At 35.8% G+C, this 19,822-nt stretch overlaps 1 protein-coding gene across 1 annotated transcript; it reads right to left on the reverse strand.

The window, feature by feature from the left end:
- Window positions 1-4,844: 4,844 nt before the first annotated feature.
- Window positions 4,845-18,130, reverse strand: LOC137826778 (uncharacterized). Its single transcript, XM_068632916.1, has 2 exons — window positions 15,910-18,130; window positions 4,845-8,134 (listed from the first exon to the last, which is right to left on the reverse strand). The coding sequence occupies exon 2, from the start codon at window positions 7,877-7,879 to the stop codon at window positions 5,297-5,299; it is 2,583 nt and encodes an 860-aa protein (XP_068489017.1). The 5' UTR covers window positions 7,880-8,134; window positions 15,910-18,130; the 3' UTR covers window positions 4,845-5,296.
- Window positions 18,131-19,822: the final 1,692 nt, after the last annotated feature.

Consider the following 19,822-nt stretch of genomic DNA (forward strand, 5'->3'; position numbering starts at 1 on the left):
GATCGCCTGGTATGCTGGAGATCGGAACACGCCAACTTAATAACTGGCGACTTCACGAGCCCCCCGACTTCCTCCTCTTCTGCCAACCTGGCGCCTTGTCAACACGCCTGCACTGTAGCTTGGTGCCACGTCATCACTTCCGACTACCAGGACGGTACACAGCTTTACCCAAATGTGCAAGGAAGTAGAATGCTAACTGATGTTGTAACGACTTCCTATTTCAACTTCCTAGGTTCAAATAATTCTGGGGATGGATCTATGTTGTTAACCTTGTGCGCTGCAGAGGGTGCAAACATCTAGTAGGTGGAGTTAGCTATAGTGAGCACATAAGAAGATGCTTTGTTGGGACGGATGAAGGAAAGGTCATAGGGCTTGTGTTACGTTGCTAGGTACAACCATTGAGGGGGTTGTGATCATGTTGTATCAATTCCCTACCAATTTTAAATGGTTTGCCTTACACATGAACTATGCAGGTTTTTCCTTGGACCTTAGCCATGTTAGTCGAGGCCCAATAGCAAGTTTTCCCTATCCTTTTGTTTTAGCGTTGGTTCTTGGGGGAATTACCTGTACAAGAATGTTAAGCTTTTCGTTCTTTTGCTGAACTTCTATACTAGGTAAGGATCTGTAAAAGGGTTGGGACACCCCTTAAGTGTCCCTTTTTAATTTTATTAATTCATTGCTGTTAAAAAGAATACCTTTCCTAAAGGAGAAAATCGGTGTGTAACATTAATTTATCTACTAATTTAATTACAGGGCTAATTATCCTTAAGTATTTTCCCATACTTATTATAGTGTCTCTTATTGTGATTTAACAATCAATATCACGTTCTTTCTTTCTTTCATTGTTCTTACACATTATCCTTTGACGGCAAAAGCACCAAAATATTTATTTTAAAAAAAAATATCATAATACTCAGAAATTATTTTTATTATAAAAATAGGTAAGTTGTGAAATAGAAGCACAGCTTTTAAATTTTGTTTGGAAAGAAGTCGTAATACCATCTATGATTTTATTTTAGTGGTATGAAATATACATTCACGATTTCAGTTCTGCTTAAATTTAAAAAAATATATTTATTTTCTGTTTTATTAAAATAGAATAATTAATTAAATTAATAAAAATATTAAAAATTTGACAAGTTTAATAAAATTTTGGAGAAAAATACTTCAAATAGTCATAACTTTTAATAAAGAGTTCAAATTAAGACGCATTATTTGAAATGAGGTAAGTAATTAGTGGTGGCAATGCGGGTTAACTCGCCCCACTGCGTTTGGTCGAAAAAATGCGAGATGGGTTGGCTCGCCCTGCACAAAAAATGTAGACTCATTTCAGTGGTCAGCCTTGCATAAGAGGTAACCTACGAGTCTGCAAGCACCCCGCATAAGAAAAATATTTTTTTTTCAAAAATTAAAATTTCATTAATTATAAAAAACTTATTCCTACTGTTGAAAAATTAAAATTTTATATGTGTTTCAATTCATTAAATTAAGAAAAAAAAAATGAATTCAAGTATGAGGGTCGTTAAAAAGCATAAATAAAAATAATTAAAATTTTGTTTTGCATCTATTTTTCCTATATATATATATAAATGTATAAGAGTATCTTATCAAAGTTTTTGCTACAAAATATTTTAACGAAGATGATTAATTTTTTAAATATCTTATTGAAGTATTTTCTTTATATTATATTTTTATTAACAAATTTTAAATATAAGACTTACTTAAAACTAAATTTACTGTCACTCTTAATATTAACTCATTTAGATTATTAAAAAAAACATTTCTTTTTTCGGTACATTAAATTCAATTTTTTAATAAAATAAAATAAAGGTCACACTGCAACAATGGATGAGTGGAAGTATATTTTTTTTTTGCAGAAAAAATAAAATAATTATTATTTAATTTATGCAGGCCAGCGGACCAACCCGTCTCGCCCTGTTGTTAGCCCGCACAGGTTGCGGGTTATGCGGAACGGACCTAAACGAGTTAGCGGACTAGATTAGTGAGTCTGTTTTCAGTAGCAGGTTGCGGGCCGACCCGCATCACATTACCCTCTTCTAAATAATTAGATGGCAAATTTTCAAGGGTTTAGAGATACTAAAATTTTAAAAAATCAACCATTAACATAACTTTTTTAGTATTTTTGATACATTTTTGGATACTTTAGATTTTTAGTTTTCGTTTTAAGTTTATCGTTTTGGTTTACATTTTATGATTTATTAATTAGGGTATAAGTAGAGTTTTTACCTTTGAGTTTAGTTTAGAGGTAGGATTTAACTGTCAGACTTTCGGTTAGAGTTTATATTTTACGGTGTACATTTTAGACTTTTAACACCATTTTTTATTTAAACTTTTAATTAAAAAATAACTAAATCTTTCTTGATTTTATAAAATTTGTCAAATCAATAATTTAATTAATTATTTCAACTTTTTAAAATAAAAAATAAATATTTTAAAAAAATCAACAATGTTGATATCATGCTTTACTTACACAACTTTATAAATTTCATATAATATGAATTACGATAATTTCTTCATAATTTTTTTCTAACATAAATATACATCCATGACTTTTTTACAAATGTGTTTTTAAAGTCATGATTTTAACTCATGACTTACCAGTTTCTCTAATAAAAATATTTCTACCCATTCTAGTAATAGGAAAAAATTACACCCTTTATGTGCTTTTACCTTGTTTTGACACTAAGAGCATAACAAACAAATTATTCACCTTGACAAATTAAATATTTTTAAAAAGAATTTTATTTGATTTTATTATATTTTCTATAAAAAAAAACTAATTTTTGAAAACCTCGTTAAATAAGAGTACTAACAAATTCTTTTCTATTACATTCTTTGTTTTCAAAACTTTTTTAATTATGAAACTTCAATTGAGTATGAACACCAAAGGCTAAAGAAGCCAAAGAATGTGCTACTTTATTGGCACTACTCAAGAGTATTTGAAATATAGTTACAAGTTGCATGGAATCTTCCAACATCCCTTTGATGTAGGCTCTTCTATGCTTGTTGTTCTTTTCTTTTTTCCTGTTTTTGCCAACACTCCCCCACTTCCAATATTCCTTGAAAATGACCTCTACCATCCTTTTTTTTCTTTTTTTGAATCACATCTTCCACTGGAACAATTGATAGATATATCCCTTTCATACTCAATTTCAAATAAAAACAAGTCCTTTGATAAGTGCATGGCCCACCTTAGAGCCATTGGTAACCACTGTTTTTGACCTTTTCAGCCCAAAGATGCCCTCATAATAATGTCAGGTTCATCAACTAGTGTTTCCACCATGGAAGCCTAATCTTCAAAGATTTATCCCACTTTACTCCATTATCCTCTTGGCTATGGGCATCTACATGGACCTTCATTCTTTTCATCTACAAAGCTCCAAAAACTATTTACTTTATATTCTGTATTGTAAGAATATACATATTTTAATGATGAAAAAATTGATTTTATTTTTTTATAAAATTAACTTTTCTCTTTAAAAAATTAATTTACCGGTTGTAATTACTATAAATATCAAGTACATTTTGACTTTAATTCACATAACATTTTTCTTTAACTTTATCTTTCCAAAAGTTCAAATATTTACTTTTACGGTATTATTCATTTCAAAATAAATTAATTTGAAGTGATCTTTAATTTTTTGTTGTTGAGAAATGACATGTACTAACTATATCATAGACATATGCCCTTAAAAATGATGATTTGATCTTTCGTTTACCAAATAGGTAATTAACAATTGCCATAAAATATTAAATTCAAAATATCAATTTTTAATTTTAAAAGAATGAAAAATAAAATAAAATTTAGAAATTAAAACTAAAAAAATTACTTATTTTACATTAGTTAAAAGATATTTAAGCCTAGTATTCATTTTATCTTAAAGAAATATATTTCATTAACAATTTGAAAAAAAAAATATTTCTTATATCTTTCTATTATCTGTTCTTGTTAGTTTAGAAGGGACAAAATACAATAATTTAGACATTATTGAGACCTTTTCTTACATTTATAGGTAAATTTTGAAAAAACAGAATTATCAAAATTGGTATTTTTTAATAATCATTTTAAAGTAAGATTCCTAACACCAACAAAAAAAAGTTGGTTTAAATACTAAGAAATGCGAGTTCTTTTGAGAATTGTATTAATATGTATTATAGGTTTTTTTTTCCTGTCACTTTGACTTGGACACCTTCACACGTCTCTACGAGCTTCGCTTCACGAACGCTTTTACTTCTATTCCAACGTTTTTCTTCGTCTGTCGCTAACACCTGAAATAGAGAGACAAATGGCACCCTCGTGACCGTTTGCACTCCGACGATCAAGTCAACTATGGGACAGGAAACACCAAACACCTCTGGTCACAGAACACCGTAAGGTCAATGTTCAGAGAAATGTGTAACTCTCAATGCTCTCAAACTTGGAATTTGTAAAACGTACCTTATTCTGTTTACCATAAACCTTATATACCTTATTGGTGTTCTTGTCCACGTGTCAACCTGAGACTCACGTATTTTGTGGGCGCTCCTTAACAACACTGTTCCCAGTCTTAGGGCCCTCTCGGTGTGTAAGGTTGCCCCGTCGAAGTGCATCTGCGCGGGGGTGACTGCTTGGGTGCCAACTTGATGGCATTTTCATGAAGTTCTTCTTGAATCAATGTAGAGTATGGGGCGGAAGCAATGTATGAGAGTGAGCAAGATCCTCCTAAGAGTGGTGTTGATCTTGTAGATGCATGATAGGTATGGGTATTGAGTGGTTCGGCCAGCTCAAGGGAAAAGATGAAGGAATTGAAGTTTAGAGCCTAGGATTCTAGGGAGAAGCAAAGTTGAGCACAAATGGGCAGCATAACTTTACTCACAATAAACTTGAAAATACAAGGTGTAGGCTCCTCCTTTTATAGGCTAAGGAGGACCATAATGCAACCCTAATGCTAGCCAAATGAAATGTAAATGTGAAGCACATGGGTGCACATGGCACATGGGTGCACAAATGAGCACATGGAAAGCTTCTAGAAAGTTTCACTCAAATATGCTTTCTACACTACTCTATTTACTAAGTACCCCTAATGGGCCTTTATGCAACAAAGCCTTCTCTTCACAAAACCGTAGCTTGGCCCATGTATATGTGAAGCTAGACGGTCTAGGACTCTTCATAGATGCTCCTTATGTAGCCGCTCCACTTCATGGCCTAGACGCTCCTCATCATGGCTAGACGCTCCTTTTTGAGGCTAGGCGCTCCCATCATGGCTAGACGGTCTTAGTCTTGGAAGCTTGGCTTTCATAGTGTGGTGAGCTTGGGCCTTCCTCCATCATCCCCTCCCTCTTGAAAAGGATTTGTCCTCAAATCCAAGGCTTTTGCTAAGGGAATGGTTGTGGCTGGATGGTGTCCATCATCTCCTCCGTCTTGAGAAGATCTATCCTCAAATTTGCTTTCTTGATCTCGGATAGCAGCCTCTTGCTTCGTCAAGATGTGTCCTCCAGGATCAAATATCAACCTATGTGAATCTTGAAACAAAGCAAAGGAGTTAGGGTGAGCCTTTGGAGAACAAAGAAGTGTGTGAAGTTGCCATTTTTGTTTTTCTCTTGTTTTGGCCAACTTCTCACAATACCTCTCTTTTGAGGGTTGTAGGTGCTCTCTAATCCTCTTATATTTTCTAAAATTTCCAAAAGTAGTTACTTTTCCTTTAGGCATAAGCCTTTTAAGAGATGGTAACAACTTTAAAATGGTAAGAGGACATTGGGCACATACAACTTCAAATGGAGAAATATGAGTAATCTTGTGGACTACTCCATTGTATGCATGCTTATAAGGAAAAGGATTCTTATCCCAAGATTTGTGAGTGTCTTTCATGATTTCGTGAAGCATAAAAGGAAGAGCTATGTTTGCAAATGTTGTAGCTCTTTCATTTGAGAATAAATCATGGAAGCTTGTCACGTTTCTTAGGATGAGTTTATCCACATCCATGAAAAATGGAATAAGACCTTTTGTCGTCCTAGGAAGATCTAATTTGAAATGTGTGTCTTCCCAAGGATTTTTTACAAATGGTGAAGGAGGATAGAGTTCTTGGGACTTCGCTTTAGGTGTAGTTTGAAAACAAGAGGTATACCTAAAGTAATGTCTTTGAACTTCTTTTCTCATGGGTGACAAAAGTTTTCCTCTTAAAAGCTCTAGAGTTTTATCAACTCTCATTTGTCCCATGAGTTCTCCTTCTTGTAGACTTTTTCTCTTATGTGCAAAGAGAGTCTCGTTGGTACAACCATGGTTTATGAAAATTTGTACATTTTGCAATGGTTGTCTCAATAAGACATGACAAGTTGTTCTAGGCACTACTTCATACAAAAATTGGTAGGTGCTTATAGATAACTTGTCATTCCCTTGGGGATATCTTAACACATTTGAGAAATAGTCTTGATCTATGCAAGCTTCTTTTAAAGACTTTTCTTTTGTGCTTATGCTTGCAAGTGTTCCTTTACAAAAGGAAAGGCTAGGTTGTTCAACAAGAAGCATGTTTGTAAAGGTATTTTCTATGTGCTTGACTTGTTGAATGACCTTGTGGGAAGGAACACTATTCTCCCACGCCTTTTGTTTCCCAAATTTTTTTTCTTTTTCTATTTTTTCTTCATCCCTTTTGTGTTTCATTTGTATTTGGTCTTTTACCACTTGGGAATGTGGTAAAGGACTAAGTACAAACCTTTTGTGCTTGTGGATGAAAGAAATCTCGTTAGTTAGACCATTATGCGAGGTTTTCTTATCAAATTGCCATGGTCTACCTAATAAGATGTGGCAAGCTTCCATAGGTACTACATCACATAAAACATTGTCTTTGTAGTTACCTATAGAAAACTCGATTTCCACTTGTTTGTCTACACGTAGTTCTCCATCCTCATTGATCCATTGTAAATTGTACGGTTTTGGATGAGGAACTACTTGTAGTTTTAGTTTTTCAATCAATCTAGTGCTATAGCAATTGCAGCATGATCCACCATCCACAATAAGAGAGCATATATTTTCTAAAATATTGCATCTAGTATGAAAAATGTTCTCTCGTTGTGTCTCAATGGATGCACTAGGTTGATTGTGGAGGATTCTTTGAATCATCAATAAGTCCCCCTCCAAAGGATTTATCCTTTCTCCGTCCCCTTTTTCTTGAGTACTAGGTTCATCCTCACCACTTGTGTACTCATCTTTTCCTTTTAAAAACAAAACCCTTTGGTTTGGACATTGCGCTTGCACATGCCCTCTTCCAAAACATTTAAAACACTTTGTGTCCCTAGCACGGATGTATGGGGTGGAGGCATCTTTCACTAAGGGTTTGGTAGTTTCTTTGGATTCGTCTCTAGGTGTACTACCCTCCCTTTTAAAGTCTTTCTTGGGATAAGAGTTGGAGTAAGAACCCACCCTTAGACTTGAAGTTTTGCGCAAATTTTGTTGTTCAACTTTAATGCAAAGTTGAACCAAATCATTCAAGTCTTGGTAGGGTAATAGTTCTACTCTATCCCTTATCTCAAGGTTGAGCCCACTTAGAAACCTAGATATGGTGGTGGTTTCTTCCTCTCTAATGGATGCTCTCATCATGTAGAGCTCCATTTTCTGCCTATACTCTTCCACACTTAAGTTCTTTTGTTGGAGTCTTTGGAGCTTGTCCATCAACTCCCTATGGTAGTAGGAAGGTATGTGGCAACGTCTTAGGGCTCCCCTAAGGTCATTCCAATATTCTATGGAAGGCTCCCTATGAAGACGTCGGCCTCTCTCTAAAGAGGTCCACCAATACATGGCATTGCTTTGGAAACTAAGGGTTGCTAAGGGTACCTTCCTCTCTTCACTCACCCTATGACAAGCAAAGAGTTGCTCTACTTTCATCTCCCAATCTAGGTAGGCCTCTACATCTTCCTTACCATAGAAATGGGTAGGTCTACCCTTACTTCCTTTGGGCTCTCTTGCTCCCTTTGTCTAGTTCTTCTAGGGGGTGGTTGGTAATAGTCATTAATTCTAAGGCTTCCCTCCCCTAGAGTCTCATTACTTTTAGAATGGGATGCATGAGTTTTTTTTTTATTTTTGTGAGTTTTGTGATTTCTCTTCTTGAGCTTTAGCCAACTCATTGATTTTGTTCTCATTCTCCAATTGTGATGGAGATCAAGCCCAAGAGAACATGGAGGCCACTCATCAAGCTCAAGAAGAGGTGGAGGCACAAATGGAGGACGCCCATGGAGGTCAAAGTCCACCTCAAAGGATTACAAGAAGCATGTTCAAAGCCTTGGGAGCTAGAGGACATTTATTTTCTCTTTTTGTAGTGTCTTTAGTTGAAGGTGCTTAGAGGGAAACCTTAGAAACCTCTTTTGTTATAGCATCTTTTAGGTTTTAAATAGGACCTTTAGGGGGGTGTATTAGTAGATAGGTGTAGGAGTAAATAAGGAGGTGCCAAAGTGAGAGAAAGGATCACACCTTCCTCATGCCTTGTTTTTGGCGCAAATTCTAGAAGCTTTTTGGGAGGGAGTTTTTTTGAATTTGTGTAGCTTACATTTCAGCACCTTAGGCTATAAATAGAGGTGCTCTCTTTGTAAAATTCAGATTTGATTTTATCTAAAGAAACTATACTCAAAATTGGAGTGAGCATTTGGAGAGCTTTTGAGCTTCTACTCTAGTCTTATCTTGAAGGACCATGGTTTCCTCAAGTGGCGGCTTGCACACTCATCTAGGAGCATCCATTCTTCTAGTGGCGTGATCATCCAACCATTCCTCCATCTTCATGAGCATTCTCTTCTCCTTCCTTTCTTCTTCTTCAATTTGTTCATGTAGCCTTGAGTTTTGAGTTGTTTTTGTTTTGGTTCCTTTAATTTTCCAGCACCTATTTTCTGTTTGCTTCTTAATTCTGTTCGGTACTTTTGTTTTTAATTCAATTCTGTTCGGTCTCTTCTTTTCATTCACCTTTGTTGATTCAATTTGACAATATTTGGTTCATCCAAATGAGTTTGGGATTTGGTACTTGTTATTGGTGAGTTCTTGATTTTAGAACCATGATCCAACTTCTAAGAAAGTGCCTCTATATTTTCCAGCTCAAGGTGATTCCTCAAAGTGTCAAGAATCTTGTTCTATGTGGCTATTGGAATCACATCATGTGGTATCATGAGTCTTAGGTTCATTCTTGTTTAATTGTTGAGTTGTGTGCACTTTATTTCAAGAGCTCTTTTTAATTTCTTGCAATTTAAGTTTCTGTTTTAGAATTTTAATTGAGTATTCTTGCTGTTTTTCTTTTGCTCCAAGTGTTTGTGGAAAGGTTTATGGCATTCATAATTCTTATGAGTATGGTTGCTCTTTTGGAATGGCATTATCCTTCCTAGAGTTTACCTTAAGCTTCCTTCCACTTGTTACAATTTGTGTTGTGTCTTTTAATTTTTGAATCATGTCAAGTTTTGTCTTAGTCATGTTATTCCATATATGTCATTACTTCTAGTAGTACTTTTATTGTTTTGATTGTTTCTTGCTTTAGTGTCATATAATTTTCTGAATTGATGTTGCTCCTTTGTGCATTTTCTTTTTAGAGTTGAGTTCATACTTGTATTCTAGACCTATACAAGTTCCAATACATCATTTTCTATTATGTCTTTGCTAGTTCATCATTCTGTTTTTTATTCCTATTAGGATTCCTCTGTTTCTGAAAAAAGTGCTTACTGTTTTTCCTTATTGCAACTGATTTACGTACTGTAAAATTCTGAAATTCTGGATTTGAGATATTCAAAGTGTTAGAAAAGAATAGAAAAAAGAATCATTCAAAAATATGAAGTACACAAAAAATGATAAATAAAATAAAAAAAGTGTACATTCCTGCCGAAAAAAATACGGTAATCTGGCAGTGATTTTAAAAAATTTATTTCTCTCAATTGGCTTACTGTTTTTAATTGATTCCAGTGCCATTTTTGAGTTAACATCTTGAAGTTTCTGTGGTATAAATTTCATAATCCAGTTCGCTCTAAAACGTTCCAGTTAAATCAGTGAATATCAAGCACAGTTTGCATAAAAAAAATTTTCCAGTAGCTAATATTTTTGTTTTCTTCATCTACTCTAGTGCTTTTCCTTAGGTATTCTTTTGTGTGCCTACTTTTCTCATTGAGTTCTTTATTTTCTTGATTGTCTTTCATTCTTATTCTTTGAGTTTGTCTTAAATATAGTTTTCCTTTTGCAATTACCTTTCCTTGCTTATACCTTTTTCTTGTTTGTCTTTATTGTTTCTTTGGTTTTGTGGTGGTTTGCTCTTAAGATTGGTGTGCTTGCTTTGACATATTTCATTTGAGGATTCCAAGGCCTCAAGATCAGATTGGTGCAAGAACATTATTTCTTTGAGAGTGATATCTTTTTCAGCCTTAAATTCACTTCGGCAGTTTCAATTGCAAAGCTCACTGTTTTTGCTAATTTTTAACTTGTTTGCTGTTTTGTGTGTTTGCTGTTTTTTTAATTACAAATGGCTGGATCTTCAAGTGATGCATCCTACAAGCAGAATTCTCCTTCCAAAGCTTCCATTCTTGGTGAATTACATGAAGCTCAAAGAACAATTAGAAGGTTGGAGGAAAAAATGCAAAAGATGGAGGTCCAACAAACTAGACCATCTCCTTCTATCCATGATGGACATCATTCTCATAGACCTTCTTCAAGAGCTTCTTCAAATGATGTTGGCCGTGAAGATGAGCATAGGAGAAGGAGACCTCCACCCCAAGTCCATGGACAAAGACATCATCACCAAGGGGAAAGAATTCACTACGGCAATGGCTTCTACCATGATGCAAAGTCCAAGCTTCCTTCGGTCAAACTACCTTGTTTTCATGGTTCTAGTGATCCAAATGTGTATTTAGATTGGGAGGCTAAGTGTGAACAAATTTTTGAGATCCATGAGATCCAAGATGAGCATAAGCTCAAGCTAGCCACCCTAGAGTTTAGTGATTATGCCATGAAATGGTGGCATGGAATTGTAAAGGACATTATCTATCACAAGGGTCCTCCCGTGGACTCTTGGAACTCTTTAAAGGATCATATGCGCGCTAGGTTTGTGCCCCCACATTTTAGGAAAGACCTCATGTTGAGACTCCAACGGTTTCAACAAGGCACGCTAAATGTGGATGAATATTATAAGGAGCTTGAGACGCTTGTGCTTAAAATTGAATTAGAAGAAAGTGAAGAAGCCATGGTTGCTAGGTTTGTGAGTGGTCTTAGGAAGGATATCCAAGACATTGTTGAGTTACAAGAGTATTCATCATTGGGCTCTTTAGTTCATCTTGCAATGAAGGTGGAAGCCCAACTTGCTAAGAAAAACTCTTTTAAAAATGCTTCCAATAATGGATACTACTCCAAGTCTTGGAGAAACAAAACTTCTTTTTCAAAACATCCTTCCAAAGATTCTTCTTTCAAACCCAAGGAATCTAAGCCATCAACATCTAGACCTAAGTCTCCCACTAGAACATCTAACACTAAATGCTTTAAATGTATGGGTTATGGTCATATTGCTGCAAATTGTCCTTCAAAACGAAGTATGTACATGCATGAGGGCATTGTAGTTAGTGAGCATGATTCGGATTCTTCAAAGCATTCATTGCATTCTCATGCATCTAGTGAGGAAGAGAGTGAATGTCCACTTGAAGGGGACTTGTTAGTTGTGAGAAGACTTCTTGGACAAGTTTCACAACCTTTTGATGAAAGTCAAAGGGAAAATATTTTCCATACAAGATGTCTTATTCAAAACAACATTTGTTCCTTGATAGTGGATGGGGGTAGTTGTGCAAATGTGGCTAGTACAAGAGTAGTAGATAAGCTTGGATTGCCTACTATCTCTCATACAAAGCCCTACAAATTACAATGGCTTAGTGAAGTAGGAGAAATAATTGTTAATAAACAAGTCCTCATCCATTTCTCCATTGGAAAATACAAAGATGAGGTATTATGTGATGTTGTGCCCATGGAAGCCACTCATGTTCTTTTGGGAAGGCCTTGGCAATTTGATAGAAAAGTTTTACATGATGGCTTTACCAACAAATTATCTTTTGAATTCCATGGTCACAAGGTTACTTTAAAATCTCTCTCTCCAAGAGAAGTCCATGAGGACCAAGTTATCATGAAGAAAAAGAGGGAGAGTGAAAAAGATAAAAAAGATAAAAAAGATAAGAGTTCTAAGCCTACACTCCTTGTGTCTAGGCGTGACATTGAAAGGGAAATAGTGGCTCATCATCCTCTTTTTTTAGCCATCCCTAGAACTCTTAGCATAGAAACACTTGTTGATAGTCCTCATTGCTTGGAAAATTTGGTAGAAGAGTTCAAAGATGTGTTTCAAGATCCTCCAAATGGACTTCCACCTTTGAGAGGGATTGAGCACCAAATTGATTTGATACCGGGCTCTTCTTTACCAAATCGTCCCGCATATAGGACCAATCCAAGTGAAACCAAGGAAATTCGCCAACAAGTTGAGGCTTTGATTGAAAAAGGGTGGGTGCAAGATAGCATGAGTCCTTGTGCTATGCCTATCATCTTAGTGCCAAAAAAGGATGGCACATGGCGAATGTGTTCGGATTGTAGGGCCATAAATAACATAACCATTAAGTATAGGCATCCCATACCTAGACTAGATGATTTGTTGGATGAATTACATGGTTCAAAAATCTTTTCAAAGATTGATCTTAAAAGCGGCTACAATCAAATCCGTATCAAACCGGGTGATGAATGGAAGACGGCTTTTAAGACCAACTTTGGTTTATATGAGTGGTTAGTTATGCCTTTTGGTTTAACTAATGCACCAAGTACCTTCATGCGCCTCATGCATCATGTTCTTAGACCTTTCATTGGTAAGTTTGTTGTGGTTTACTTTGATGACATTCTCATTTATAGCTTATCTTTGAATGACCATAGGTTGCATGTTAGGCAAGTTTTGGAAACCCTTAGGAAGGAACATTTGTATGCTAACCTTGCTAAATGTATGTTTGCTCTTGATCATATAGAATTCCTAGGGTTTGTTGTGAGTTGTAAAGGGGTCCATGTGGACAAAACCAAGGTGGTGGCCATTCAAAATTGGCCTACACCGAAATCTTTGAATGAGGTCCGAAGTTTTCATGGGCTTGCTTCTTTCTATAGAAGATTTGTCCCAAACTTTGGTACCATTGCCGCACCACTCAATGACATAGTGAAAAAGGATGTGGTCTTTCATTGGGGAGAAGCACAACAAAATGCTTTTGATACTTTGAAAGAAAAATTGACTAATGCTCCCATCTTGGCCCTTCCTAATTTCACTAAGACATTTGAGATTGAGTGTGATGCTTCAAGTATAGGTATTGGGGCTGTTCTCCTTCAAGAGGGCCACCCCATAGCCTATTTTAGTGAGAAATTGAAGGGAAGTCATCTCAACTATTCCACCTATGATAAGGAATTATATGCACTTGTTAGGGCTTTGTTTACTTGGCAACACTATCTTTTTCCCAAAGAGTTTGTGATACATAGTGATCATGAATCTCTTAAATATTTGAAAAGCCAAAACAAACTTAACAAGAGGCATGCTAAGTGGGTGGAATTCATTGAGCAATTTCCTTATGTGATCAAACACAAGCAAGGCAAAATAAATATTGTGGCGGATGCTCTTTCTAGAAGATACACCTTGCTAAATCTTTTAACCTCTCAATATCTTGGTTTTGATCACATTAAGGAACTTTATCATGATGACCTTGATTTTTCTCCCATCTATCAAGAGTGTCTTAAAGGAGGACACAAAGACTTTTTTATTCAAGATGGCTTTCTTTTTAAAGGAAAACGTCTTTGTGTTCCACAATGCTCTATTAGATTATCTCTTGTTAGAGAAGCTCATGAGGGGGGTTTAATGGGACATTTTGGGGTTGCTAAAACTTTGGATGTGTTGCATGAACATTTCTTTTGGCCTCATATGCATAAACATGTTCATAGTTTGTGTGATAAATGCATAGCTTGCCGCAAAGCTAAGTCTAAAATGCATCCCCATGGTCTTTATACTCCTCTTCCTATCCCTTCAATGCCTTGGGTGGATATATCTATGGATTTCATTTTAGGCTTACCCAAGACATCAAAGGGAAAGGACTCCATTTTTGTGGTAGTGGATCGTTTTTCAAAGATGGCTCACTTTATTCCTTGCCACAAAGTGGATGATGCATGCCACATTGCAAACCTCTTCTTCCAAGAAGTGGTTCGCTTGCATGGGATTCCTAGGTCTATAGTGTCCGATAGAGATCCTAAGTTCTTGAGTCACTTTTGGAAGACCTTGTGGGGCAAGCTTGGAACTAAGCTTTTATTTTCTACCACTTGCCACCCACAAACTGATGGTCAAACCGAGGTGGTGAATAGAACTTTGGGACAACTATTGAGATGCTTTATTTCGGGGAATCCTAGAGTGTGGGAGAATTTACTACCCCATGTTGAGTTTGCATATAACCGAGTAGTAAATTCTACCACCTCCCATTCTCCTTTTGAGGTGGTCTATGGGTTTAATCCTCTAACACCTCTTGATCTTCTTCCTATTCCCCTTCTTGACGATGTCTTGTGCAAAGATGGGGATGAAAAGGCTTCTTTTGTGAAAACTTTGCATAAAGACATCAAGAAGAGAATTGAGAAGAAGGTTGGCAAGTATGCTGAACTTGCCAATAAAAGGAGAAAAGCATTGTTGTTTGATGAGGGCGATTGGGTTTGGCTTCACTTGAGGAAGGATCGTTTTCCTACTCAAAGGAAGTCCAAACTAATGCCTCGAGGGGATGGACCTTTCCAAGTCCTCAAGAGGATTAATGACAATGCTTATGAGTTAGATATGCCTGATACATTCTTAGGTAGTCATACTTTTAATGTCAGCGATCTAACTCCTTTTTCTGTAGGTCTCCAGAATTCGTGGTCGAATTCTCTCCAACTCGGGGAGTATGATGGAGATCAAGCCCAAGAGAACATGGAGGCCACTCATCAAGCTCAAGAAGAGGTGGAGGCACAAATGGAGGACGCCCATGGAGGTCAAAGTCCACCTCAAAGGATTACAAGAAGCATGTTCAAAGCCTTGGGAGCTAGAGGACATTTATTTTCTCTTTTTGTAGTGTCTTTAGTTGAAGGTGCTTAGAGGGAAACCTTAGAAACCTCTTTTGTTATAGCATCTTTTAGGTTTTAAATAGGACCTTTAGGGGGGTGTATTAGTAGATAGGTGTAGGAGTAAATAAGGAGGTGCCAAAGTGAGAGAAAGGATCACACCTTCCTCATGCCTTGTTTTTGGCGCAAATTCTAGAAGCTTTTTGGGAGGGAGTTTTTTTGAATTTGTGTAGCTTACATTTCAGCACCTTAGGCTATAAATAGAGGTGCTCTCTTTGTAAAATTCAGATTTGATTTTATCTAAAGAAACTATACTCAAAATTGGAGTGAGCATTTGGAGAGCTTTTGAGCTTCTACTCTAGTCTTATCTTGAAGGACCATGGTTTCCTCAAGTGGCGGCTTGCACACTCATCTAGGAGCATCCATTCTTCTAGTGGCGTGATCATCCAACCATTCCTCCATCTTCATGAGCATTCTCTTCTCCTTCCTTTCTTCTTCTTCAATTTGTTCATGTAGCCTTGAGTTTTGAGTTGTTTTTGTTTTGGTTCCTTTAATTTTCCAGCACCTATTTTCTGTTTGCTTCTTAATTCTGTTCGGTACTTTTGTTTTTAATTCAATTCTGTTCGGTCTCTTCTTTTCATTCACCTTTGTTGATTCAATTTGACAATATTTGGTTCATCCAAATGAGTTTGGGATTTGGTACTTGTTATTGGTGAGTTCTTGATTTTAGAACCATGATCCAACTTCTAAGAAAGTGCCTCTATATTTTCCAGCTCAAGGTGATTCCTCAAAGTGTCAAGAATCTTGTTCTATGTGGCTATTGGAATCACATCAAATTGTCTAAAAGATATCAATTGTACCGCTGGGGATACTTCTTTTAAAAGAGTTTTCAAAGATTTTACTTCACTTTCTATAGACTTTGGAGAGTGAGAAGAAGAAGACATGGCTAAAACTTTGTGTATATAGGTGTTTTACCTTGAGAAAGTTTAGGAAAGTTAGAGAAGGTAGTTTTCCAGGTAAGGGAGGTGAGTCACAAAGGACTACTTAAGTACCAAGCCTTTTCCTTGCCAAAAACTATCCTCCAATATCTTCACACAAGACTTTCTCTTAGTGAAACACTTAGAACACAAATAAGTTGAGAAATTAATGCAAGAAAAACAATGTAAGCTAACTATGCAACAAAGCTAGTCGGTTTAGCACAAAAATTAAACAAAATTAAACATGCAAAGCGTAGCTATGAAAGCAAAAGAAAAGCAATTACAAACAAGTAACAATTACTAATCAAGAATGCTATACTATTCGGCCCTAGGTGAGGCTTCTTGGACACTTTGAGCCCTTGAAGACACACTCACCGTCTAAACGTAATTAACAAGGTAATTAACAATAAACCAAGTTGCAAAGGAAACAAGAGAACTCCCTTTGTTGATCCTCTTTTTGGTTAGTGCACTTCCTTGTTGTCTTTGCTTGTTGATCTTCCAAGTGTTTGTAGTGTTTTCTCAAGAATGCTTGTTTCGGCTTTGGCCTTGTTTTCTCCTTAGAATGATGGCCTTTAATCCTCCAATTTCCAGCACCTAGCAAAGGGCTAAACCTTAACCAAATCAAGTTCCCATTCACATAAGCACCAAAGAAGAATTAAATTCCAGCACCCAAATTAGAGGTCAAAGAATAAAAGCAAGAAACAAATTTAATTGAATAAAACAGTACCACCAAAAGGATTTAGATTGTGACAACTAGAAAGAGAGTCAAGTAATTAAAGCAAACAAATAAAGGTACTCAATTAAAGGTTGGCACACAAAAAGAATTCCTAAAGAAAAGCACTAGATTAGATGACCAAATAAAAAAAAAAACAGCACCACTGGAAAATGTTGTGGGCCAGAAAACGTGTTTGTTCCCCGATTTATGCTGATCTGTATTTTTGGAATTTGGCTCTGAAATTTGTTATGCAAGATATTCAGGATCTTATCTAAAATCTGGCTTTGGATTCACTCAAAACGGATGCACCATTTTTTTTAATAAATTTTGCAAAATTGGTGTTCGGTTAGGCCAGCTGGAGCGCTTCAGATTTGCACTCTGATCTTAAAAGATTTATCATTTTTTTTCTGTTGCTTCTTTTGACCTAATTCTTTTTTTGTCTTTTCTATAACACTTTAAACTTGCATTTTCCAGAAAATCAGAATTTTCCTATGGGTGGAAATATTTTTCTGGGTTAAAACAGCCAAAACAGAGAAGGTGTAAACAGGGGAATCTGAAAACTGGAAACAAAAACAGCAAGATACCAAAGTTTAGACACAATGGAAATTTGTGAAATAGAATTGTGTAGGATCTAAACACAATATGAACTCAAACTAAAAATTAAAAAGGCACCAAAGGAGCAAAGAACAGCAGATTCAAGCAAAAAAAAGAGACCCAAAATCAAGAAACAAATAAGCCAAATAAAAGGACTACTATGAATTGTTGACAATATGGATGAACATGACTTGACAAAACATGTATAGATTCAGAAAATTAAAGACTCAAAGCATAATATGAACCAAAAAAGGAAAGCAATAAAGACTCAAAAGCCTAAAACAAAATAGCAACACAAAGGTGTATGGAATCCTATCACAAATTGCACAAGAACTTGTTCAAGATCAAATGAACAAGAGTGCTTCGGTTGGATCTTCCACAAAGCACACCAAGAACAAATTAAAATGTAAAAAACAGCAAGACAAGTAAGGAAAGTAAATGACAATATGAAATAAAGAAGAACTAAAATTTAAAAGACAAGGAGCTACTCATCTTGAAGAACCAAAGCTCATGATACCAAATGATGGCATTTTCATGAAGTTCTTCTTGAATCAATGTAGAGTATGGGGCGGAAGCAATGTATGAGAGTGAGCAAGATCCTCCTAAGAGTGGTGTTGATCTTGTAGGTGCATGATAGGTATGGGTATTGAGTGGTTCGGCCAGCTCAAGGGAAAAGATGAAGGAATTGAAGTTTAGAGCCTAGGATTCTAGGGAGAAGCAAAGTTGAGCACAAATGGGCAGCATAACTTTACTCACAATAAACTTGAAAATACAAAGTGTAGGCTCCTCCTTTTATAGGCTAAGGAGGACCATAATGCAACCCTAATGCTAGCCAAATGAAATGTAAATGTGAAGCACATGGGTGCACATGGCACATGGGTGCACAAATGAGCACATGGAAAGCTTCTAGAAAGTTTCACTCAAATATGCTTTCTACACTACTCTATTTACTAAGTACCCCTAATGGGCCTTTATGCAACAAAGCCTTCTCTTCACAAAACCGTAGCTTGGCCCATGTATATGTGAAGCTAGACGGTCTAGGACTCTTCATAGATGCTCCTTATGTAGCCGCTCCACTTCATGGCCTAGACGCTCCTCATCATGGCTAGACGCTCCTTTTTGAGGCTAGGCGCTCCCATCATGGCTAGACGGTCTTAGTCTTGGAAGCTTGGCTTTCATAGTCTATCTATGTATCGTTTTTGTTAACATATGAGTTTTAGTTTAGTCTCCCCATTTTATTTTCTTTTTTCTTTTCTTTTTTTTAATAATATACTTTTTTCATGTGATGGAAGATGGTTGTTGTTACTTGAGGTGTCAGCCTAGCTGAGATGTCAAGTTGTATAGTGATGCATTTTTATATAAAAAAAAAACGAGCAAGACTCACTAGACAGTACAATAACAGAAAAGGTTGTTAAACAAAATAATGACACACGCTCATAACATCAGACGATATAATCTTCATGTTCATCCTCTAAACGGATAACATACTGATAAGTGTCTAATTTCAGTAATATTTCATATTAAAATATAGGCACTTATAAGGATTTATTGCTAATTTACATATAAAATAATCCCTAATTTATGAATTTATACCTTTTTACATTTTTGTATGAGCTTTATTTCAATAAGAGCATTTTATTCCCAAATTTGGTGTTAATTGCAGATTTTTAAGGAGGATTGAAGATTTGGAGTAAAGGAGAATAATTTGAGTTAAAAAGAGAAAGTTGGAAGGTCCCAGAATAAAAAAAAGATGCAAAGAAAGATTGGGCTTTTTTTTATGTTTTTTCACTTAGCCCATTAGCGCGACATAGAAAGCGACCTAACCCTAGAAAACTAGGATAAATAGGGGGTTAGATGCTCAACCCTAGTGTGCCAGATTGAGAGGAAAACACCATAGAGTGAATTGTAACCCAATTGGGAGAATGGAAGGTGCTAGAAGTATGCGTGGCTAATTTTACCCTTTGGGATTGGGAGTAATCTGCTCAAACTTTTATGTATTGAGGTGATATCTTATATATTAATATTCAGTTCTTGATTGATTATTGGCATTGTTGTTTTACTTTTAAATTTCCATGACAAATTGAGAATCTTAAATTTGACCGAGAGGTATTTTTAGGGTTCATACCTAAACAACAATACTTAACATATTTGAGTGTTAGGGATAAACTTGAAATGTTAATTGCCATTAACATCTAAGTGTGATTCTAAGTTGTTTTTATAAATATGCGAGGGATCGATATTTAGGAAACATTCTTAAGGATTTTATATGCGAGAGATCGATATAAATGAATTTTCTACGGGTATCAATTTCAATCAAAGAACTTAATATTAAGATGCTAATCAAAATACATGAGAGTGAGAGAGATGAAACTTAATCCCTATTTTTCCAATTCAAGCAACTAAATCTTTGTTTGTTTTCTTATTGATCAGTGCCAACATAACCAATTCAAAACTCTT

Source organism: Phaseolus vulgaris, chromosome 8, assembly GCF_000499845.2.
Source record: "Phaseolus vulgaris cultivar G19833 chromosome 8, P. vulgaris v2.0, whole genome shotgun sequence".
NCBI lineage: Eukaryota > Viridiplantae > Streptophyta > Magnoliopsida > Fabales > Fabaceae > Phaseolus > Phaseolus vulgaris.

Coding starts and splice junctions, on each gene's coding strand:
- LOC137826778 (XM_068632916.1), bottom strand. CDS start 7,879: ATGAAAGTAGAGCAACTCTTTGCTTGTCATAGGGTGAGTGAAGAGAGG.